Below are 24,932 nucleotides of genomic sequence, written 5' to 3'. Positions count from 1 at the left end.
AGTGATTAAAAGGAAGCAGAGTAGTTCCCAAAGAGCTTACATTCCAATAAGCTGTACAGAACTATAGAGCAACAAAAAAGAATACTTTAAAATACTCACAGAAGCAATACTAGCGCTCTAGTTTTCAAGCCCAGGTGTTGCAGAAAATAACAGGGCTTAGATGTCTCAGGATCAAGGAGAAGTTTATTTGGCAGCCAGGTTCAGAAAAGCCAGTCAACTTCTGGCTTTGTAACTTCTGAACTTCTGAACAACTCTTCTAATGGAAGCACACATTCTTATACTTTGTCAAAAGCAGCACAACACGGAAATACTTAACCCATTTCTGATTGGTTACCTTGAGGAAAGAAGCCTTATAAGCAGATACTGTCTTGCTTCCCCTTTTGTATGGGCCACAGGTATGGAGTTCTAGTCTCATAATGGCTACGTGGCTTTGTAAGAACTTTAGCTGAACTCTGTGGTTTTGTGAGAACTTCCTGTTCTTTTGCAAGCTTCAAACTCCGTCTTTTACTTTATAATAACAAGATGAAAGACGCCCCGAGAGGCTATCCAGCCTGACCCCGTATGTTTGCTCTTTTTTTAGGATTTTTTTTAATTGAACAAAAACACACAAAAAGAATCATCCTTCAATACATCTTGTAGAAAGCGTGTCGATTGGTTACAAATAACTTTCGTGCATTTCTTCCATAGTCATTACTTGTAATTCATATTAGATTATACACTTTAAATCAAAAATCTTTATATATCTTACTATCAATATACCACAATTCTCATTTGACTTCAATTATTTGAAAGTGCTTCTGTCTGAACTTATTGATACGGAAAACCACAACCACATAATGGCATTTGTTAGCTATTTCAAAAATCCTACAATAACATTAAACTTTTATGACATATTCTGAGTAAAAATCAATTAATAAAATTTCTAAGCCTTTTCCTCCCCCTTTCCCCCCCCCATTCACTGTTTAGAATTTATATCCAAGTTGCTTTTACCAATACCAGAGCGTGTATATATTATTAAACAATATCCATTAACATTTCCTTGTTGTTATTATAATTAGCTAAAAGTCATTTACTATTTATATCCCAACTCCTCTTGTCAAGCCCCCCCCCCCAAAAAAAACATTACACCTTTATGACGAAACCTAATTAGAAATTTGTTAGTAAAATTTATAGGTCTTTTTCCCAGGTCGCAATTTGCAATCTATATCCAGATTTCTTTTACTAGTTTAACAGTACATAGTATATATCATTAAGTTGTATCCATTATCATTCCATTATTGTTAATTATAGTTATTTAATTGTTGACAAATAAACATTTAATAACAATCTAAAACAATCTAAAAATTACTAAATTCCTACTTATTGCTCAACCAAAATTAACTAATTTTTTATTATCAACTTTCATTGTCAATATGTATCTTTCCAGGAACAAGACAGCCTTATCTCTCTTGCCAATTGTAGTGTCAGTCTTCTTTTTATCTTCTTTATAAGGTTTTTATAGATTTCTCTCCGCACTTTGTTGCTTGAAGGATCTCTCAGGTAATCTCATTGCCCTCCAATTATTTTTAAAGTTAGCTTGTTTTTGGTTATCAATCGTGCTTCTGAAAGAATTTCTCTTCTTAAATCCATCATTACCCTATTTTCTTCTTCTGTATCTTGGAATCTGGGGTAGAGCTCCAATTCGTCGAAATCCCTCTTCCATGTTCCCTTCATTCCACTTTCATCCACATTTGCTCCATTAATAAGTTCATCTGTTGTCTTGTCTTTATCTTATATATCTTCATTCTCTCCTTTAGTTTTGGGGGCTCCAACCCCTTCATCTTTTGCTGTGAGGGGTACTAGTTTTTCCAACTTCTTCTCAATTCTCCCATATCCTTCCAATAAATTTTGAATTCCAGCCAAAATATTTTGAAATTTTAAAGTTTCCTCATCTCAATATTGAACCATGTTTCCAAAAAAGAAGAAAAAAAAGAGAAAAAAAGAACTAATAGCCACTGCCACTCTAGCTTTCCGAGCCTCTTTTATTTTTTAATTTTAGGTTGATTTAAGCACAAGGTTTTTTTTGTGCTCTTCAAAAGAGAAAGGTTCTGTTTTGTTTTGTTTTTTCCCCCTTTCTCTCCCCTGCCAAAATAGTTCTCACAGGCACCTGCAGAAACAATTCGTGCCCTTGGCTCTTTATCAGTTTGTATAAACAAGTTGCAAACCCTTCAGCTACAAAGTCAGTGGAAACAAAGAAAGAGAAATAAAAGATACATTGTTTCAAAAACTCCAGCTTCCGACTTCCAAGTGGCCGTGTTGCTATTTTCACTTTCACTATCTCAGGCTTATTGGGAATAAAGTAATAAAATTTAATAACAAGTAATAGGAAGAATTGTTAAAAATAAAAAGGAAAGTTTTAGTCCAGAAATCAAAAAATAAAATAACAAAGAGCAGAAGAAAAAAAATTGATCTGTTCACTTTAAGAGAGGTAATGAAAAACGTTACGGGCACTTCAATCCACAAAATATGGTTACAAAGAAAAAAAAGCTTCCCAATGCAATCCAGTGTTAATTAATTTCGCAGCTTAATTCTTGCTTGAGGCTCTAACGGCTTTTTTTTAAAAAAATGTTTCTTTGGGCAGTCTTTCCCAAAATAGAAAAAAATATCTCACCAGATGGACTCATTTTCTCTTTTCACTTCCTTCCTTCTGGAGCCGTCCCGACTTCATCAGCCTGGGGCTGCCTGTTTAACGCCGGCTTGAAGAGCTTCCCTTGGGTCAATCAGGAACTTTGCGATGTCCCTGAGACAAGCAAGGCTTTGTCTTCCTGATCACCATCTCTACAGGACGGTTTCGGTCCAGCTGGAAAAGTGTCAACCGCGGTCTCGGAATGTTGAGACCGCATGTTGTGTCATCACGACATCAATATGTTCACTCTTTATGTCCAAATCTCACTTTACATCCTATTTTACAGGAGCAGCAGATCCTCCACACAGCACCAGTAAAACAAAAACAAACTTAGTGCTTCACTGGCTGCAAAAACCACTGGATCTTGTTCAGCCATGAAGAGTGAGGTGGGTATAAACTCCATGTGCAACTTTGGTCACTTAGATATCCCTCTATTCCAGGGGTGTCAAACTTTATTTCATTGAGAATTTTTCGAGTTTCACCTGTAGTATTACCAGTGCAGTATATAGTGGAACTAACCCTTCTCATGATCTTGATACTGTCCCTCTGTTGATGCATCCTAGGACTGCATTAGCTTTTTTGGTAGTTGCAGCACACTGCTGGCTCATATTTAAGTGATTGTCCCCTTAAGACTCTAGATTCCTCTCACAGTTACTGCTGTTAAACCAGATACAATATCTTCCATACTAGTACATTTGGTTTTTTTTTTTCTTGCCTAAATTTTCTTATATGGAAAGAAAGTTTCCTCTGTGGGTTTGGTCTTCCCAGCTAGGAGAACATCACTGGCGTGGTGAAATAATTTAGGATCGAAGCAATCTGCATTGAAAGCAACATTTCTTTATTTTTTTTCAGGAAGGCAAGACCCTCAGTGACATGGACCAGCGTTCCTTGGTGAGCTGACAGCGATACACAGGAAGTGTACATTTTTATATCGTTTTCCTCTTTGAAGTCCTTTTGTTTTCTTTGTACTATTGTTCAATTGCCTTTTGTGTGTGCCCTTGCTAATGGTTCTAATCCTGTCCTACGTTTGTTATTTCTGAGGATCTCGATTTATTCCCAAGGGCAGGAGGCGTGTCTGCTTTCCTCCCATGCCTGTTACAATCATGGAAAAGTGTGGTTAGGCAGGAGGGAAACATAGGATCAGGTGAGGGCAGGAGTTCTCCCACTCCTAAAACTCAAAAAACTGAACCTGGATGAGGAATAAACATGTGTCTCTTCCCTTTTTTTTAGAGTGAGAACCATCTGTCTCCACCTAGAATATTCAATGTATTTGGCATTTAACAAAGGATGAAAATTCAGTCCACATCAAATGAAATGCCAGTCAACTGACCCTTGTTTAGGATGCTTCATTTCTCTTTCTTCCTACACTCAACCATGCAAGTTCGCACAAGATGCCCTGAACACACAGACCAACCAAATTGAAATTTACTGATCATTGGACTCCTGCCTATAGTACGTATAGTGTGTGTGTGCATATATATATATATATATATATATATATATATATATATATATATATATATATATATATATATATATATATATATATATATATATATATATATATATATATATATATATATATATATATATATATATATATATATATATATATATATATATATATATATATAATCTACTGCGCGTGCCCAAGATGGTGTCCTGTTGCATTTGAGGAGAGCTTCGGGGAGATGATTGTCCTTCTTGGGGCTTGCAGAGGGTACCCTATCCCATCGTTGTGCCAGGCCTAGCTATGAGAACTTCCTGAGACCTCGGGGATACCCTTGAGCTGCGATGTCCTGCCTTGTAGCCAGAACGTTGTGAATGAAATGGGGCGGTTGGCGGTGAAAGGAGAATGGAGAGCGTCGGTGGCTGCTGGCATGGGTGTGATCAGCGGCTGCGGCGGGACGCCCGGCCTGGGGTCTCTGCAGCCGGCATGGGTGTGGTTTCCTCCCTGAGGAAACTTGACCCATTTCTTGATCAAAATTGTCTTTTCGGAGTAGGTGGCTACTTGGAGCTAAAAGATGTATGAGTAGGAATCTTCAGGTGTATTACTTGTCACAAGCTCCATGGTAGGTTACAAAGACAAAATGTGGTTGATCTTCCAGCCGGCAGACTCAGCACAAATCCTCCTTTCACCAACGTTGGCCTTGATGTTTTTGGCCCCTGGTCTGTGACCACACATCACACTAGAGAGTGTCAAGCAAACAGTGAGAGGTGGGCAGCCCTATTCACCTGTATGACCATTAGAGCTGTCCACATTGAAGTTATTGACTATGGACACTTCTAGCTTCATAAAGGCCCTCAGATGTTTTATTGCTATTTGAGGCCCTTTAAAAACATTCGTTCAGACAGAAGCACCAACTTTTGGGTGGCAGCCAAAGAACTGCATGTTTCTTTGAATATTGACACCAAAAGCATAGAGCAGAGGTGTCAAAATCAAGGCCTGGACACCAGAACTGGACAGTGGGGTGCTTAGATCTGGCCCATGGATCTACCCTGCAAATAGCAAAGGACCGACCCACGGTGCCTTTTCCAGTGAAAATGGAGCTCGGGAGGGCCATATGTTCAGGAGGCACATAATCCTTACAAGCTGTTTTCGTGGGCAGAGGGTTGCAAGAGGCAGTCACAGTCAAAGATGGAGCTTGAGAGGGCCATCTGTGATTGTCCCAAGCTCCATTTTCACTGGCAGAGAGTTGCAGGAGGTCGTCACAGCCAAAAACAGAGCTCAGGAGCCAATTTTTGCAGAGTGTTCAGGCCACCACAGGTGCCCTACACAAGTGACATCGAGATGGCCACGCCCATTCTGGCACCCCGAGGTCGAATACATCTCTGATGTGGCCCTCAATGAAATAAAGTTTGACACCCCTGGAATAGAGGGATATTTAAGTGACCAAAGTTGCACATGGAGTTTAAACCCACCTCACTCTTCATGGACAAACAAGATCCGGTGGTTTTTGCAGCCAGTGAAGTGGCAAGTTTGTTTTTCTTTTTCTGGTGCTGCGTGGAGGATCTGCTGCTCCTGGGCTTGAGAATGAGAGCGCTAGCATTGCTTCTGTAAGTATTTTAAAATATTCTCTTGTGTTACTCTATAGTTCTGTACAGCTTTTTTGTAAGCACTTTGGGAACTGCTCTGCTTCTCTTTAAGCACTTTAAGCAGTTTGTAGTTTGCAAACTACAGTATTGAGTTTCTTTGCAAAGTTCTTTGCAAAGATAAAGTTTGTTTGCATTTGCTTTGAAACTGCTTGTAGAAATGCTAGCCAGCACCTACACAAAGCATTCTACAATGTGGTGTGCTGTATCTCTTCTCTAAACTGCTGGTTTTCAAAAAAAAATTATCCTTTTCTATGAAGCCTGGCTTTTCTTCACACAAGGACTGTATGGAGAGTCTGGCCTGAGAGCAGTGGGTTAGACTACAGAACCTCAAGGTCCACCCAGTGGTGAAATTCATTTTTTTTACTACCGGTTCTGTGGGCGTGGCTTGGTGGGCATGGCAGAAGGATACTGCAAAATGCCCATTCTCACCTCACTCTGGAGCCAGCGAGAGATGGCATTTGCTGGTGTAGGAAGTTAAAACCCACCCCTCTCCTAGAAAAATGAAATATCCTAGGAAATATTGAAAAGGCAGAATATTACATTTCCCTGGATGTGTAAAGGAAGAAACATGTTTTAAAGACAAAGTAACTCCCTGCAGCTTCCTGCCCCCACCCCCTTTGTCAATGACCCATTAAAGCCTGAGCTAGTCTACTTTACATAACAAAGGTAGTATCAGCTTTTCACAGAAATTCACCACATGGCATCTGAGAACTCAACCAAACCTGGATTCAAAACACAGCCTAGAGAGTTTCCCCTGCATGGCCCATATGGGGGTCTGACAACCAACCAGAATACATTTCTTACACAGGAATAGGTGGGGCCTTTTCTGTTCAGGATTCCAGCCATGTGGTCTTGTCCACCATTAAACCATCTTTCCAAGCAACCTCCATGTCTCCAGTGTCTTTTTCCCCACTTGGAGCTGAACTTAGAAGGACATTTCTTTCAACACTGGTTTTCTGAACTACTCAAAATTTCCGTTACCGGTTCCCCAGAACCTGTCAGAACCTGCTGAATTTCACCCCTGGGTCCCTCCCATCTCTCTTACAGTTGCAAACTAAGAGTTCTGTAAATTCCTCCCCCATCTCCCTCTGGGAGCCTGGCTGGAGACTCTTAAGCTAATTACTGTAGTGGCAGGAGGTTTTTTTTTTTTAAGTAACTGCAGTCTGAGAGTTCTGTAAATTACCTTCATATCCCATCTGGGCAGCTGTCTGAAGACGCTTGAACTGATGAGCAGCAAGTGGGTTTTTTTAAAAAAAACTGCAAATGGAGAGCTCTGTGAGGCTGATGGGACGCAATTTAGTTCCTCCCTCAGCTGCACTGGAATCAGCTGATCGGTGGCAGTAAGTCAGATCTTCATTCATTTAACAAGCCATTTGAGTCAATTAATGAATTTGATTTTAAGAGTTTGTAAAATTGAATCTGATTCATTTGACACATTTTTTCAGGGCAAGCTCCATTAGGTTCGTACCTCAAGGAATACTGTACACAGAGTAAAGTGTAATGAGGACAGAAAACAGACCTTATGATTCTAGGAAACTTTCATCTTTGAGAGGGATGTGTGCATGATTCAGAATTTAGGGTTTTTCAGAACTTAGGCTGCATAAAGGTGAAGAGGAAAATAATCAGAAGTGACTCCTCTGTGTTCAGGGAGGGAGGTGAAACAAACCTGGGAGACATAAAACTACACAGCAGGACAAAAGAAAACTGGGGAAGAACAAGAAGGGGCAGAAAAGTTTTTAAACCTTGGTTGAAACCGGAATAAACTTCTCAATATAAGTGCAACTTTCAACTATTAAATTTCCTTGGTTATTATATAATTAAATTACAGTCCTCCCTTGGACTATCTTGGAATCTCCTTTTTTCGCTTATCCACTTTCTATCTTGTCTTCCCTTGCATCTCCTTCATTCATCCATGCTACGCAGAATTGTTTTCTTCTTATTCTAGGTGATTGTTATGGCTTGTGACAGGTCTTAACCCTTCTGGATTATCTCTATGACCCACAAATGCCTTTGAGAGGCAAGAAAGAACCTGGACCAGCCTGAGCAATGATACTGGGATTCATCAATCCACAGATCGTGAATAAACAGAGAAAAACCTTCCAAGCACAAGATCAGAAGATTTTCCGATGGTTTGAAGAGTTTCCTCTGGATATGGAGGTGAGGGGAAAAAAGAGATTTAGCTACAATTGCAAGAAAGAATGTAGATGGAAAGAAAAAAGGGGTAAAAAAAAGAATTGAATTAACCTCTCTGCTCTTTTCAGTCTCTTTATTGTCCAGTTTGACCCAGAACTATTACTGACAACTGAGCTTCAAACCAACATGAGCCTCTCAAATCCTGAAATATGCTCCCTCAAATCCTTCCAAAAATCTTGTGTTAATACATTTTTAAAGCAACTAAAGAGTTTAATACACGAGTATAATACATAATTAGAACAAAACCACACAATTCAGATTTGATTTTATTTAAATCGAATTTGGACTTCTTAGCCCTTACCACTACAAAAGAGCAAAACATGGCCATAATGCTTGAAAAGGAAATTGCACAAGCACTTGGGGCACTTCTGGCTCCTTTTGTGTGAGAGGAATTGTTCATCCTTTCAGCTCTTCCCACACGCTCTACATTGATCTGCATGTGAGAATTCCCTCATATCATCAGGCCTTTGACTGAGTCATGTTCAATGTTTTTGCATAGATACCGGCTGACCCAGGTCTCAGTTCTACACTAGGGATGCAAATTTAACTATTGTGGAGGATCCCAGTTCTATTGCAATTTGATTTTTTTTTTTTTTATATTTTCCTTTTGGGCTTAGGGAAGCAACATCTGTTAAAGGTCTTCGTATCCCTCTGAGAGCTGATTATAAAATCCATGTGTCACGTGGCCATCATGTGGCATATTGCAACAGTTTCCCTATTCCCAGAGCTGGGGTGGGCGTGTCCTCCATGTAACACAACCAGCCCGAGATCCGCCAGTTTGACATTTCTATATACTGTATATATAGACACATGCAAAAATGTATAAATTATAATTATGACTCATGCACATTGTTTCTTTTTACATTACTAAAAACCCTTTTCAGAGTTCAGTCTGTAAATTTGAAATCCATTCATAGAACCCATTAAATCAATAATTAGCATAGATTCTCATCCAAATGTATCTTTGTTTTGGGGTTTCCCAGTCTATGAATCATGTTATGGGAAATAAGACTATGGAGTGTGCTGAAGCCCTTTTCACACTCCATGCATTTACCGTATTTTTCGGAGTATAAGAAGCACCTTTCCCCCCCTAAAAAAGACGGTGAAAATCTGGTGCATCTTATACTCCGAAGAATACAGTATATGGCTTCTCCCCTGTGTGGATCCTTTGATGGGATGTAAGATTACTGCTTGTTCTGAAGCCCTTTCCACACTCCATGCATTTATATGGCTTCTCCCCTGTGTGGATCCTTTGATGGCAGGTAAGATGACTGCTACTTTTGAAGTCCTTTCCACACTCCATGCATTTATATGGCTTCTCCCCTGTGTGGATCCTTTGATGGGATGTAAGTCTACTGCTTGTTCCAAAGTTCTTTCCACACTCCATGCATTTATATGGCTTCTCCCCTGTGTGGATCCTTTGATGGGATGTAAGTTCACTGCTTGTTCTGAAGCTCTTTCCACACTCCATGCATGTATATGGCTTCTCCCCTGTGTGGATCCTTTGATGGGATGTAAGTTCACTGCTTGTTCTGAAGCCCTTTCCACACTCCATGCATTTATATGGCTTCTCCCCTGTGTGGATCCTTTGATGGGTAATAAGGTGACTCTTTTGGCTAAGGCCCTTTCCACACTCCATGCATTTATATGGCTTCTCCCCTGTGTGGATCCTTTGATGGGATGTAAGTTCACTGCTTGTTCTGAAGCTCTTTCCACACTCCATGCATGTATATGGCTTCTCACCTGTGTGGATCCTTTGATGGGATGTAAGTCTACTGTTTGTTCCAAAGTTCTTTCCACACTCCATGCATTTATATGGCTTCTCCCCTGTGTGGATCCTTTGATGGCATGTAAGGTGACTGCTTCTTCTGAAGCCTTTTCCACACTCCATGCATTTATATGGCTTCTCCCCTGTGTGGATCCTTTGATGGGATGTAAGTTTACAGCTTGTTCTGAAGCCCTTTTCACATTCCATGCATTTATATGGCTTCTCCCCTGTGTGGATCCTTTGATGGATAATAAGTTGACTCTTTTGGCTAAGGCCCTTTCCACACTCCATGCATTTATATTGCTTCTCCATTGTGGATATCCTTTTATTAATAGTCTTGTTTCCATGTTCATTGCTTTTATTTGACTTCTCTCCCATGTGAAAACTTTTCTGTGACTCAAGAGACCAATTTTCTTGAGAACGTGTGAATGTGCAACAGTAATTTTTTTTCTTTTCTTTCCATATATTGGCTCGTCCTTTGGCTTGTGATAGACAGGGTCCATTCACATCTAATGTCTCTCTGAAGATTCGTACACCTTTCTCAATATATTTCTTCTTTAGTTTTTCTTGTTGATCAATAAAGTCCTGCATCTGAGCAACAATAGAAGAAGTTGAGTTTTCGTTATTCCAGTTATTTGATAGGTTTCTCTCCTGCCTTTGCAATTCTGTTTGAATTGGAAGTTTCTCCATTACATCTCCTTCTCTAAATACTTTGATTGGTTCTCCAAAGTCTTTGTTGTCATTCTCATTATCACCTTGAAAGGGAAAGAGAAATGAAAGTGAGAGAAAGTTTGGGGGAAAACATCACTCTTTCAGAAGTCATATTGATTGCCTTCAGGTATTGTGCCAAATTCTAATATATACTGCATATTTGTATCCTAATAATGGCATTGTATAGAAATGATCTCTATTGATGAGGCATAAAACCTTTTAAAAAACATTGACATAATACTTGAATGATATGGAAGCATCTGGGCCAAAATAGTTGAAATCGTGTGATGAGGTTTGGCATTACCTCAAACTACGGAATTACTTTGTCACTAAATACAAAAACAAATTGGATAGGATACATCTAAGCAATATGACATAGGCCTATTTCCTTCCTAAGAGCAATAGAAAAACAGAACTTTCCCTTCTGCCTCTGAAGTGAAGAGATCAAGTTAGAAATGTTTTCATAAGACCTAGTTAATGGCATCTAACTACAAAATGTCTTCCTGAACTCTCTGAGGGAGAATAGGAAACCCTTACCAAGAGAGGACACATTCTTATAATTCTCCAGCATGACTTCCCAATGCAGAGCTTTTTGGTGAGGATCCAGCTGAGACCACTCCTCCTCAGAGAAATAAACAGCCACCTCCTCAAAGGGCAGAAGACCCTCCTGAAAGGGGAAAAAATACAGAACAGGTCAAGGAAGAACTGCAGGATCTTTCCTATTGTTTAGAAATTTCCAAAGCAAAGCTATGCACTAAGTTAAGTGGCTATGCTTAGTAAAGATCCATGGTTTAGATGAGAAAATAGAAAGAATAAGAAGCATTTGACTAAAGAAAGACTTTAGGCAGGTTTTATCAACTTGAATGATTCTGTAGGACTTTAACTGCCATTCAGGTTAAATAAGTCTTTTTTGTCTTCTTGATCAATTGATGTAACAAACACCCAGTCAGCCATCATCAAAATACTCTTCCTTCTCGATCAATATATCTACCGACTATCAAAAGATCTTCAGGGTCTTGAGAGAATCAAAACCCACCAATCAGTGATACTAACCCTTCAGAAGTGTGTCTGTAGGCGAAGGGATTTTTGTAGTGTTTTATGAAATGAGTTACAATACAATACAAGAGCAGAGTTGGAAGGGACCTTGGTTGTCTTCCACTCTAACCCCCTGCCTAGGCAGGAAACCCCTACACCATTTCAAACAAATGGCTACCCAACATCTTCTTAATGACTGCGTGTTGGGGCATTCACAACATATGGAGACAAGCTGTTCCACTGGTTAATTGTTGTAACTGTCAGGAAATTTCTCCTCAGTTCAAAGTAGCTTCTCTCTTTTGATCAGTTTCCACCCATTGCTTCTTGTTCTACCCTCAGGTGCCCTGGAGAAGAGTTTGACTCCCTCTTCTTTGTGGCAACCCCTGAGATATTGGAACACTACTATCACGTCTCCCCTAGTCCTTCTTTTCATTAAACTAGACATACCCAGTTCCTGCAACCGTTTCTCGTATGTTTTAGCCTCCAGCCCCCTAATCATCTTTGCTGCTCTTCTCTGCACTCTTTCTAGAGTGTCCACATCTTTTCTACATTGTGGCGACCAAAACTGAATGCAGTATTCCAAGTGTGGCCTTTACCATTATAAAGTGGTATGAACACTTGACGTGATCTTGATTCTATCCCTCTGTTTATGCAGCCTAGAACTGTGTTGGCTTTTTTGGAAGCTGCTGCACACTGCTGGCTCATATTTAAATGGTTGTCCACTAGGATTCCAAGAACCTTCTCACAGTTACTACTATTGAGCAAGGTACCACCTATACTGTACCTGTGCCTTTTGTTTTTCTTGCCTAAATGTAGAACCATACCTTTTTTACCATTGAATTTCATTTTGTTAGATAGTGCCCAATGTTCAAGTTTGTAAAGATCCTTCTGTATCTTAAGCCTATCTTGGAGTGTTGGCTATTCCTGCCATATTGGTGTCATCTGCAAATTTGATGAGTTCCCCATTTATTCCCATATCCAAATCATTGATGAAGATGTTGAAGAGTACTGGGCCCAAAACAGAGCCTTGGGGTACTCCACTGCATACTTCCCTCCATGTAGATGCAGTTCCATTGAGGACTACACGTTGAGTGCGGTTGGTCAGCCAGTTACGAATCCATCTGGTGGTGATGCTGTTTAACCCACATTTTTGTACTTTATCTAGTAGTAGGTTATGATCTACTTTATCAAATGGCTTGCTGAAGTCCAAGTAAATTATATCGACAACATTCCTCTGGTCCACTAATTTGGTCACTTTGTGAAGAATGCAATAAGATTAGTCTGGCATGATCTGTTTTTGACAAACCCATGTTGGCTTTTGGCTATTACTTTATTTACTTCTAGATGTTTGCTAATTCATTGCTTGATTATCTTTTCCAGAATCTTCCCTTGTATTGAGGTGAGGCTGATAGGTCTATAGTTTCTTGGATCTATTTTTTTCCCTTTTTTGAAGATGGGAACCATATCAGCCCTTTTCCAGTCCTCTGGCAGTTCCCCGGTGCTCCAGGATCTCTGAAAAATATAGTTCAGTGGTTCTGAGGTCTTGTCTGCCAATTCCTTCAGAACCCTGGGGTGTAATCCGTCCGGTCCTGGTGATTTGAACTCGTCTAGGGTAGACAGGTGCTCACCATTTTCTTCCCTATTTCAACTTGTGTTCCTAATCTGATTTTTGTGGTGCTGTTTTTGGTAGGTTGGATTGTTTTTTCCCTTTGTGTAAAAATGAGTTAAATAGTTCTGCTTTCTCCCTGTTGCTTGTCACCTTCTTGCCACTTTCTCCCAACAATGGACCAACTGTTTCCTTAATTTTTTTCTTGTTTTTAACATGTTGGAAGAAGCTTTTTTGTTATTTTTTACTTTGTGGCAAGTCTTTCTTCATTGTGAGCCTTAGCTTTCCTCCCTTCATCTTTACAGCTTGGGCTATTTGCAGATATTCTGCCTTAGTTATGTCCCCCTCTTTCCACTTTTTATATTTATCCTTTTTGTCTTTCAATTTGTCAGATAGTTCTTTATGCAGCCATGCTGGTTTCTTTTGGGAGCTATTATTTTTCTTCTTCATTGGTATTGTGCTAGACTGGGTTTTATAATTTCGTTTTTTTCAAAATTTCCCAAGCTTCTTGAATTGCTTTCCCCTTGAGGATTCTCATCTATGGAATCCTTCCCAAGCTCTCTCTCTGTTTATTGAAATTAGCTCTCTTAAAGTCCAATACTCTAGTTTGACTTTGTTCTACTACTTGTTTTGCATAATGTTGAATTCCAGTATTGCCTGATCGCTTGCCTCCAAGGTTCCTGTAGCTTCAACACCTTCTATCATTTCCTCTCTGTTATTGAGAATTAAGTCCAATATGGCTGATCCCCTTGTTCTCTTCTCTACCTTTTGGGAAACAAAGTTGCCTGCTAGGTTTGTTAGGAACCTGTTGGATCTTCCACTTGGTGCAGAGTTTGTTTTCCAGTTGATTTCAGGGTAGTTAAAATCCACCATTGCTATTGTGGAATGCTTCCTACATGCCTTAGTTAGCCGACTAGCAAAAAGTTCATCTACTTCCTCTGATTGGTTGGGTAGCTTGTAGTATAGACCTATGACAATGTCATTCCCCCCTCCCCTTTAATGTTGACCCAAATGCATTCAAGATAGTTCTCAACATTGTTTTGCTCAATTTCTGTAGAGATGTAGTTATTTCTTGTATATAGTGCAACTCCACCTCCTCTTTTATTTGGTCTATTTCTTTTAAATAATTTAAATCCTTCCAGCTGTATGTTCCAATTGTAGGTTTCATCCCACCAAGTTTCTGTAATGGTAACAATATCATATCTGCCCTCATTTACTTGAATTTCTAATTCACCCTGTTTATTCCTCATACTCTGTGCATTGGTGCATAGACATTTGAGTCCATTTTGATTGACTCTCTGATTACTGTCTACACAACCTGTGTTATGCCTGACTGCCCCTATTTTCTTGCCACTTGTATGATTCGTGCACATGGTATGGCACTCACTATTAAATGCTTGGTTTTGCTTGACGGCAGGACTGATAATCTTACCCGCACAAACATCTATGTAACATGCACTGATAATCCTATGAGTTTTAGATTGCTGGGGACAGAAATGTTCTGTATCAATCAATTCTCTGTCCCTGTTTAGTTTAAATGTTTATCCCGAAAATCTGTGAATTTAATGCCAAGTAACTCAGTCCCTTTCTTGGATGGGTACAAACTATTTCTTTTGTACAGTTTTTCATTGAACCAGCTGCAGGCATCATGACCAATAAAGCCAAACCCTTTCCTTTTACATCACTCCTTTAGCCACACATTAAATCTGCTACACGTTGGCCCTTCCCTTTTTCTTCCCTATATACTGGTATAACCTCTATATAGCATATAACTTATGTTGTCCTAAGAAGGAGCAATCTTGTTCATCCCCAACACCTTCATGAAAGTGCTGGGAGAGCTCAACCAGGGATATGTGTGGTTTGCCATCTACCTCCAGAGACTCTGCCCCTCCTCAGATTGCAAGGAAGCTGCTGGTATTGTGAGCCATTAGCTGGCATGTTAATAAGAAAATGGAGAACATTTTCTGAGGAAAACATTTCTTAGCCTTTGCAAAACTGGATTGTTTGGCCTCCAAGTCCAGGCACAAATCAGGGATTAATATTTACTTTGAAAGTGAAATTTATGTTTTCTTTCAGAACAATTTTTGTCTGGGGACATTTCTATATGACCACTGTCCTAGGATTTAATCTTAGAAATTAATCACATCCTTTTCTTATAAATGATGGCAAACATTCTTTTCAAAAATGGTAATTTACCAGTTTGAATATTTAAAGATTTTTGAGGATCCTTGCACAAATCCAACTCCAAGAATTACATAAAAGAAGGGCATCATGAAGAATTCTGTAAAACATTTTTTCTTGAAAAGCATGAATACCGTGATTCCCAGAAAATACAACCTACCCCAATAATAAGACCTAGCATGAGACTCTATAGCTAATTCTACATATCATCACAGCGGCTAGAATACCATATGCACAGAAATGGAAGAACAACACAACACCAAATTAGGATGAGATAATATATAGAAAGATCTTACAATGTGCAGAGATGGATAAATTGACCAAGGAAATTCAAGGAAAGAAGGAAACAGAATACTATCTAATTTTGGAAAAATGATACTGTTGGGTGTATACTCCTAGTGTTGGGCAGGCAATATATCTAAAAACATAGTTTGTATTGTAGAAGAAGTAGAAATTAGTGATAAGAAGGTAGGAAAAGTAGGATTTACAGAAGTAGAAAAAGGTATTTATTCGTAGAAAAGCAATAAAGACTGTCTTATACATATAGCCAAACATAGACTGATAAACAAAACAATAAGAAATAATAGGATGGGAAGTGGGAAAATGTATAGAGATGGATTGAGAGGGGGAAAAATGTTTGTAAAAATTCAACAATAAGCATCTGCTGTAAAAAGGAACGGGAAGCTCCAATGTTACTTGTAAGTGTTGTGTATGTATTTGTCAATGTGCATAACTGTTTATAATAAACATAATTTAAAAAAAGACCTAGCATGATTTTTCATGCTGCTCATAATATAAGCCCTACCCCCCAAAATAAGGCAGAAGGTGCAGCTGTTGTTGTCCACTTGGAGGTTCCCCTTCCCCTGTGGTTCCGCAAAGCCCATGAGGTTTTGTGTGGAGAAGCAAATTGCTTCCCACAGAGTTGGCCTCAGCACCCGCTTAAGACAGCAAACAGAAGAGCTTGGCTCTTTTTCCCCAGGGCCTTTGAAATTCACATATACACACAGACCCCTTTTCACTTTTCTGCCTTAAAAATCTGGGCTCTGGCAACAGGGATACTTCATCCTTTCCGCGAGAGAGTCTCGCCAGCCTCCCCTTGATGGCCTTTCCCTCTCCCCACACAGTTCCCAGGGAGAAAGAGAGAGAGGGCGAGAGAGGGCGAGAGAGGAAAAGGATGGGGGAACAAACAGAAAGGACGACTGGACTCGCGGCACTTTGTTTTGATATGCACACCATGAGAGGCTGATGGAGAGATGGGTGAGCTCCTCATCCTGAGCTACTGGATGGAGGGCTACGCTGGACTGAAGCAGAGGAGCCTCTTCCTGCTGCCGGTACCCCCTGCAGCCGTCCCAGTTGCTGTGAGTGGACAGCACATCGAAAACCAAAACTGGACTTGCGTGCTGCCCCTTGCACTGCGGAAGACGAGGAAACGCAGAGAAGCGCCACCCTCCCCTCCAATGTTCCCTCTAATTTTTTTTCAGTGTGTGCGGAAAAATATAGTGTTTGAGCGGCACATTTTCATCCCTGAGCACCTGATTTTTTTTTAGCCATAATTGCCATCAGAGCAGATGTTGGGGAGGGGGGCAAGGAGGAAAAGGGTCCCCTCCCTCTCCCTCAGATTCCCAGGAAGGAAGGAAGGAAGGAAGGAAGGAAGGAAGGAAGGAAGGAAGGAAGGAAGGAAGGAAGGGAAGGGAAGGGAGGGGGAGGGAAAGGAAAGGAAATGGGAAAGAAGAAAAGGAAAGGAAAAAGGAAAGGAAATGGAAAAGAAGGAAAGGAAAAAGGAAAGGAAAGGAAATGGGAAAGAAGAAAGGAAAGGATGAAGAAGGGAGGGAAAGGGAAGGGAAAAGAAAAAAGGGAAAAGGAAATAAGGAAAGGGAAAGGAATGGAAAAGACAAAGGAAAGGAAATGGAAAAGAAGGAAAGGAAATGGGAAAGTAGAAAGGAAAGGATGAAGAAGGGAGGGAAAGGGAAGGGAAAAGAAAAAAGGGAAAAGAGAAAAGAGAAACAAAAGGAAAAGAGAAAGGAAAGGAAATGGCAAAGAAGGAAAAGGGAAGGAAAGGAAATGGGAAAGAAGAAAGGAAAGTAAAAGAGAAAGGAAAGGAAATGGCAAAGACGGAAAGGAAAAAGGAAAGGAAAGGAAAAGAGAAAGGAAAGGAGAAAGGAAAGGAAATGGAAAAGAAGGAAAGGAAAAAGGAAAGGAAAGGAGAAAGGAAGAAAATGGAAAAGAAGGAAAGGAAAAAGGAAAGGAAATGGAAAAGAAGGAAAGGAAAAAGGAAAGGAAAAGAGAAATGAAAGGGAAAAAATGAAAAGCAAAGGAAGATAGAAGGACAGAAAGGGAAAAGAAAGAGTGGAATGGTACTGCACAAAAGTCCAGTCTCAAGATCCCGTGGACCCCTTTGGCTCAGACAGTCCAATTCCACGCTGGTTCCCTGTCTCCCCAAAGCGAAGGGATCGCAGAAAGATTGCCCAGTCCAGAACAGGGCTTCAGACGATGCAATACCTTAGAAACCCCGGATATGCAGAGAAAAGCAGGCTACAACCAGCAAATCACGTTTTCCCAGGAACCAATGAAGCCCCACAGGACCAATGGGAATTCTCCATTCTGCAACGTCATCGGTCTCCGGGCAGAATCTTCCTTGATTTCACCAATCATGGAAGAGAGAGTTCGGTGCAGACAGAGAGAAGGAAGGGAGGGGGGATATTTTCACTCACATTTTAAGATATTAAAAAACTGCGCGCAGTTTAAAACTTGTGCGCGGTGTTTCCTTGTTATCTGCGCGGCCGCGCAGGCGCGCAGCTTAGAGGGAACAATGCTCCCCTCGGGATAGAAGGACTTGCCCGCGCAGGATTTGCAGGATTTATTTATTTATTTCCCTTCCAAAACATGCAGGGGCAGCACTGGCAGCAGGCAGAGGCATGGAACCACCCCCTTCATGCCCAGCAGTTGCTGCAAGCACATTTCAGGCAGCTGCTGAAAGCCGAGTCCTGCTTTCCCCTTTTGACACACATGCCACTCCCTTGCAGCAACTGGCACGAGCGACTGTCCATTCTGCTGCTGGCCTCACAGGAGCTTTTGGCCGTCCTGGAAGCGCTGCTCTCGGCCACCCTGCTGGGTTGTTCCTGCCTGGCGCAGGGCGGGTCAGGCGGAATGTACGACCTCCAAAGTGCCCTACCACTGCTGGCCTGCCAGAGCGCCTATGCCAGCAGCCACTGGTGCAGCTACACTGCCTTATTCACTACTCACTACCACCTTTGGGCTCCTGAGTGCCTTCCTGCAGATCTACTGCAGGCACTGGGCTATGAGGAGTCTGGCCCTTTTTGGCCCAGGTGGGTGCTAGCTCTTCTGCTGGCAGTAGGAGGCGGGTGGGCAGTTCAGCTCCACCTACAGCATGGATCTGGAACAACTCACCCCGCAGCAGGCAGGAGCAGCCCAGCAGGAGGGCCGAAAGCACTGCTGCCAGGAGGCCAGAAGCAGCACAGGCAGCTGCTTGCCAACCAGCAGCCAAAAGTGTCCAGGCAGCAGCAAGGCCAGCAAGCAAGGAAGGTGGAGGCTCAGGTGTGCCGAAAAGTCACCTCCCCCTGTACGTGAAAAAAAATACCTAAGACGCCCCAAAAATTTAGCCTGAGTGCTTATTTCGGGGCCTAAGAGAATGTTAGAGTGGCTCTTATTTTTGGGTAAACACGGCAATTAGCGAAAGAGTTTTCTTTTTAAAATACTAGTCTTAAAAAAAAATTCCTAAAAAGAATCTCCAACCAAAAGCAGAGGGCAAAATGGCAGAAGACACTACATGTAGTTCTCGACTAATAACAGTTTTCAGTTTTTAGTGACTGTTCGAAATTACACAGCAGCGAAAAAAGTGACATGGCCATTTTTCACACTTATGACTGTACTCCCTCTACATCCTCTGATTTCCTGATGGAAATGGAAAATAGAAATCTAGTCAGTGAATGTTCTTCTCATACCTGAGCTGGAGGTTCAATCCTAGTTTCTGTTTCCCCAAAACAAAGAGTCCACTTCCTCCTATTCTTCCCTGTGAGGGAGACAGAATTTCAAAAAGCATAATGATTAGTAAGATGGGAGGAGTTATGCTATAGAGAAGACGACACAGACAAGATGAGAAAGTTAGGATTCATCAAAGGAGTGGGAAAACCTTATATTACCTCCTGAGGTCTCCTGATTTGGATCTCCCTGAGGGATCCCCCTGAAAGACAGTTCTTGAGGGAGATTTGACAGATGCCTCTTTCTCTCAGGATCTCTGATCTCCACTGCGAAGGACTTGAAACAGGAGAAAATAATTAGGCTGGGAAGTAAGAAAGAAATTGCTGTGCAAAATCTTTCTTCTAGAATGGATAAGGGAACTATACAAAGATTAGTGAAGCATCTCCACATAGTGTGAATGCCAGGAAATAAATCTTTCATAAAACGATGTATCCTTCTACTTAACACTGATAAACTACCAAACATATATAAAGGAATTTCAAATACGTGTTTGAAATGTAAATGTAAAAAAGAAATTTTTTACCAACTCTGCTGGACTTGTGACAAAGGAAAGAAATACCGGGGTAAGATGTATATTTCACCTGCAACTCAACCTGCTCCTTCTTCTCCTCCTCCGCCTGGCTCAGGAGGAAGCCTTCCACCAGGGCCACCGCCTGGGAGCTGGTCTCTGCTCCACACTCCCGCACCCAGCTCTCCATCTGCAGGGGCAGAAGGGCCAGGAACTGCTCCAGAACAACCAGGTCCAGCATCTGCGCTTTTGTGTGCTTTTCTGGTCTCAACCATCGACTACAAAAGAAGTGGAGTCGGCTGCAAAGTCCTCGGGGACCCTCATCCTCCTGATATTGGACGCTCCTGAAGTTCCAGGCCTGAACTTGTGAAACGATGGTTCCTTCTTCCAGCATCTTCTGCCCAGTTCTTGCCCAGATCTCCCCACAGATTCCAGACTGAGCACCGGAAGGGCCTTTTCCACTTCCCTCACTTGCTAAAGGAAGGCCAGCCATTCTCTCTCTGCCCTGTAACACAATTCAGAATTAGTGCAAGGAAAGTTTTGTATCTCCAAATGCTTTTTTCATTTCTTGAGAGAAATATCCATCTGGTTCAGTTCTAATACAGGAGGAAGGTGCTGGAAATAAAATGGAGGCTGGAGGCTGATTGGAAAGAAAGCAGAACCACCAACCACATGTCATTCTGGGACGGCTGACAAAATGGAGTTCAGAGTGGGTGGATTTTATACCTTCTGGATTCCTATGGGGTCATGTAGGGCTCATGGGTGGCACTCTATAGGTAAAAGGGGAAATGCAAATCTTAGGTGTTTGTCTGAAAAAACACAATTTTTTCTAACGTCCACGAGTACAAGTTCTGGGAACAGATTCTCTTTCCATTCACATACATTGAATTTTTCTTTTTAAGATCTGAGCAGGACTGGAGCATTACAGAAGGCACTTGTGTTGCTGTCATATGACCATGCATGGTGGGCATTTCTAAGCTGGAGAACCTATATAAAAAGTCTCCCATCTTTGTGAACTGGATTCTTACCATCCTGTACATTTTCTCCCTTCCTTTGGGGACTTCTGCAAAATCTCCAAATGGCTATACGTTATGAAACGTTATGAAAACCCAGGGCAAAGAGAGGACCTTGTCAAGATTGAGAGCACTGCTCTAAAAACACGAAACCACAACCTGTGTTATGCCATTCATATACAATATTGTTGGAAGAAATGTCCTGGGTTCGGCTCAAGTGGGGAAAAAGACACTGGAGACATGGAGGCTGCTTGGAAAGATGGTTTAATGGTGGACAGGACCACATGGCTTGAGTCCTGAACAGAAAAGGGGATCACATGCTTCCAGGTGAAGAAGAAGAAGAAGAGCGAGAGGAGGGGCTTGCTGGGCTTTTAATACTCTGTTCGGCCCCATCTCTTTGTTTCTTGTTCCTGTGTAAGAAATGTATTCTGATCGGGTGTCAGACTCCCATGGGGGCATGCAGGGGCAACTCTCTAGGCTGAGTCCAGGTTTGGTTGAGTTCTCAGATGCCATGTGGTGAGTTGGGTAAAGGGCTAATGCCTTGATTCCATCACCTGGAGCTGAAGGGAAGGGGTCTTTTTTATGAAAATACACTGGCTTGGGCTTCTTAATGGCCCATTGACAAAAGAGGGTGGGTGGGCAGGAAGCTGCAGGAATTTACTTTGTGTTTAAAACTTGTTTCTCCCCTTTTCACATCCAGGAAAATATAATATTCTGCCTTTTCAATATTTCCTAGAATATTTCATTTTTCTAGGAGAGGAGTGGGCTTTAACTTCCTACAGTATCAAGGCAAAGCCCAACTTTGTCAACCTTTGGCTGAATTTTGTTGCGTATCTGAAGTTTCTGCCTGATCCAGTCTTTCTGAATGGATTACCAAATCTGCATTTCTAAAAGCTGCCCCCCTCAGTTTCCCCTTGGGGCAGGGAGACTGAGGCTGCCTTCTGCCTCCCTTAAGAGCATGTTTCTCCATCTCTCCCTTAGGAGAAATATAATATTCCGCTTCTTTTTAATATTTCCCCAAATTGTTCATTCTCCAGGGGAGGAGGGGTTGAGGGGTGGGCTTCCCACATATTCTTAGCAATGTTCAGCTAGTCTTGGGAATACCTAAAGTCCTCTTAGCCAAAGAAATAACGTTGTCTCTAAAGAAGATGAACAAATGACCTCCATTTTCTGATTCTCTTACAGAAAAGAGAATATATTCAAACAGCCAGAAAGTTGTGGACTGGACCATTCATCAACACTCATCCCCACATATTGAGAAGTATTTACTCAGCTGGTAAAGTGATGACTTCCATCAAGAAGATTGAGTGTATTTGGCATTTTGGATCATTTCAATTTCTTTTTACTCACAAGGAGAGACTTGCTTTTTAAAAGTGTAGATCAAAGCATGAAACTTCAGTTCACATCAAATGAAATCAATTGACCCTGATTTAGGATGCTGGTTTACTACTCTCCTAAGACAAATTAGAAAGGGAGTCCAAACCTAGTTTAGTGTCATCCAGCACACAGTGAGAATGTAGGCATCATCTTCTGCCTCTCTTCCTTGCAAATATATTTCTTATTTCCTGCTTGAGATTTGCCATGCAAGCTCTCCCCCTACACAGGAGCTTTCACCAGGAAAGGGGGTGGGAAGGACTCTCTCCAGGTCCCCCCCCCCCCTTTCATTTCTGAGGATCTGGATTTATTCCCGAGGGCAGCATGCATGGCCTCTGCTTTTTCCCCATGCCTGTTACAATCATGGAAAGGGGCGGTTAGGCGGGAGGGAAACATACACACACACAAACACACACTTACCTTTTCTACCTCTGGAAATTTAAGGTTTTCTTTCTCCCTTTCTAAACTCCTGCGCAGCACATGTGGTTAAAGAGAGAGAGTCTCTAGTATCCTAGAAAGGCAAAAACTGAATGACGTCACTGCCTTCCCAACTTGTAACCGGGGCTCAAAGTTGAAGTGCCCCCCCTGGTGGATTTTCTGTGCACGGAAGGTGCTCACGCAAAGAGCGGAGAAATGGTGCATTTCCCATGGGGGGGGGGGGGCTGGGGGGGGGTCCTTGATTGGGAAGATTTTGGCAATGTTATACTTCAGTAAAGAGAATTGTATTTAAAGTACTGGCATTAGGGGGAAACATTTTCCTAACAAGAATCTCATTTAAATCTGTTGCTGAGGAAGAAAGGAATAAATCAACCGAAACAAGAAGGAAAAAGGAAAGATGACTGTACAATGTACCCCAGCTTGACTTTCCGAAAGAAAGAGGGAATACAAATCTAATAAATTTCCTTCTCTTGCGTGAGTTTGAATTTTTCCCACTACTTCAGCTCTACCATATGGATGAGTCAACTTCTTTCTACGCTTCCTTGTTAGGGAGACTTAGCAACAAAAATGTTGGGCTCAATCCAGGACTACCGATAATATGTACATCATCTGATTTCTTGTGGGAAAGGGAGATACAAATCTGGTCAGTGAATGTCCTTTTCAATGCTTTTTCAAGTATAGCAATATTTATCTAGCCAGGGCAATAGGAGAACAAGCCCTTAAGACCTCAACCACACTCATTCCCATTGAAGTATTTTCTGAAATGGTAAATGGATGACTTCCACCTAGAATATTCAGTGTATTTGGCATTTAACAAATGAAGAAAATTCAGTCCACATCAAATGAAATGCCAGTCAACTGACTCTTGTTTAGGATGCTCCATTTCTCTTTCTTCCTACATTCAGCCATACAAGTTCACACAACATGCCCTGAACACAAACAGGTCAACAAAATTGAAATTTACTGATCGTTTGACTCCTGCCTATAGTAGGTGTATGTATTAGTATCTATTCTTTTGCAGATAAGACCACTATTTCTTACAAATGTTGTCCCCAATTTGGGTCTGAGGCTGGTGCCGAAGCCAATGATGGACGCCAGACACGAGGTGCAGGTTTTCTGATTGCTTTTTATTGGAGTACTCCAAGAAAAAGCGTTCCTAGTCAAAAGGCCAAGAACCAAGAACCAAGGATTAAGAAAGCTTTATACATTTTCGCTAAAGGAGAAGGCGGGACAAGGTGAAATAATAAGAAATATCCTCTAATAAACATTTTAGCAATAATTCTACAATTTGTTCTATTGGTCTATAGGTGTCCCATTCCTAAGCCTTGGCTAATGAATGCTCCAGTGGTTATCTAAGAGACATTTCATTTGCTGCTGGCCATCTCTATTCCTAACTTTTAGCTAAGGTCTACAAGTTGATTAATTCTTGTTACTTTTATCAACTAACTGCCCATAATTGCTACAGCTTTACACATGCATATTTCCTTTTGATAAGCATTCTTTATTCTTGCCAGACAGACATACATACACACCAATTACAGTCTTCCTGATTTACTTTCAAGTGTGTGTTCCATGACCTTACTTTAGCAGCCAGCCCATCAACATGTTTGCTGTTATTGCTCCTGAGTTGTCTTATATAGTAAAGCTGTGCGCACTCTGACAAAATATGAGACTGGGGGGAGGAGACAAGATGGCCACACATTAGCAGCTCCTGAAATAAAGTTCTGGCTTGTGGCAGGCCTTATTCCCTCTGCCTTACCTCAAAACCCAAAAATGCCATTTAGAGGGAAGAAAGAACCCGGACCAGTTTCAGCAATGATATTGGGACCCATCAATCCAAAGATCATGAATAAACAGAAAGTACAAATTCTCCTCCAACCACAAAACCTGAGGATTCCAACAGTTTGAAGAGTTTTCTCTAGTGAAAGAATGTCGATAAAAAGAAAAAAGGGGAAAAAAAGAAACTGAATTAACCTCTCTGCTCTTTTCAGTCTCTTTATTGTCCAGCTTGACCCAGAACTATTACGGACAATTGAATAAAAAGCTTCAAACCAACATGAGCCTCTCAAATCCTGAAATATGCTCCCTCAAAATCCTTCCACAAATCTTGTGTTAAACATTTTTAAATCAACTAAAGAGTTTAATATGTAAGTATAATACATGACTAGAACAAAACCACCCAATTGATATTTAACTGATTTTATTTAAATCAAATTTGGACTCCTTAGCCCTCACCACTACAAAAGAGCAAAACATGGCCATAATGCTTGAAAAGAAAATTGCACAAGCACTTGGGGCACTTCTGGCTCCTTTTGTGTGAGAGGAATTGCTCATCCTTTCAGCTC

At 41.2% G+C, this 24,932-nt stretch overlaps 2 protein-coding genes across 2 annotated transcripts in view; both read right to left on the bottom strand.

Moving 5' to 3' along the window:
* The window catches only part of LOC309383787 (zinc finger protein 287-like), a 96,186-nt gene that overhangs the window by 24,365 nt on the left and 46,889 nt on the right, over nt 1–24,932 (bottom strand). The gene's annotated exons all lie outside the window — the stretch shown is intronic.
* LOC309383890 (uncharacterized protein) lies at nt 7,912–19,526 on the bottom strand. Its single transcript, XM_081936895.1, has 4 exons — nt 19,416–19,526; nt 19,218–19,285; nt 10,971–11,100; nt 7,912–10,477 (listed from the first exon to the last, which is right to left on the bottom strand). Exons 3-4 carry the CDS (start codon nt 11,002–11,004, stop codon nt 9,075–9,077), a joined length of 1,437 nt encoding a protein of 478 aa, XP_081793021.1. The 5' UTR covers nt 11,005–11,100; nt 19,218–19,285; nt 19,416–19,526; the 3' UTR covers nt 7,912–9,074.

The sequence above is a fragment of the Natrix helvetica genome (genome assembly GCF_964273705.1).
Source record: "Natrix helvetica genome assembly, chromosome: 1".
Lineage (NCBI taxonomy): Eukaryota > Metazoa > Chordata > Lepidosauria > Squamata > Natricidae > Natrix > Natrix helvetica.
Note: the sequence above shows the minus strand (reverse complement) of the source record. Positions and strands in the feature narration are given on the sequence as shown.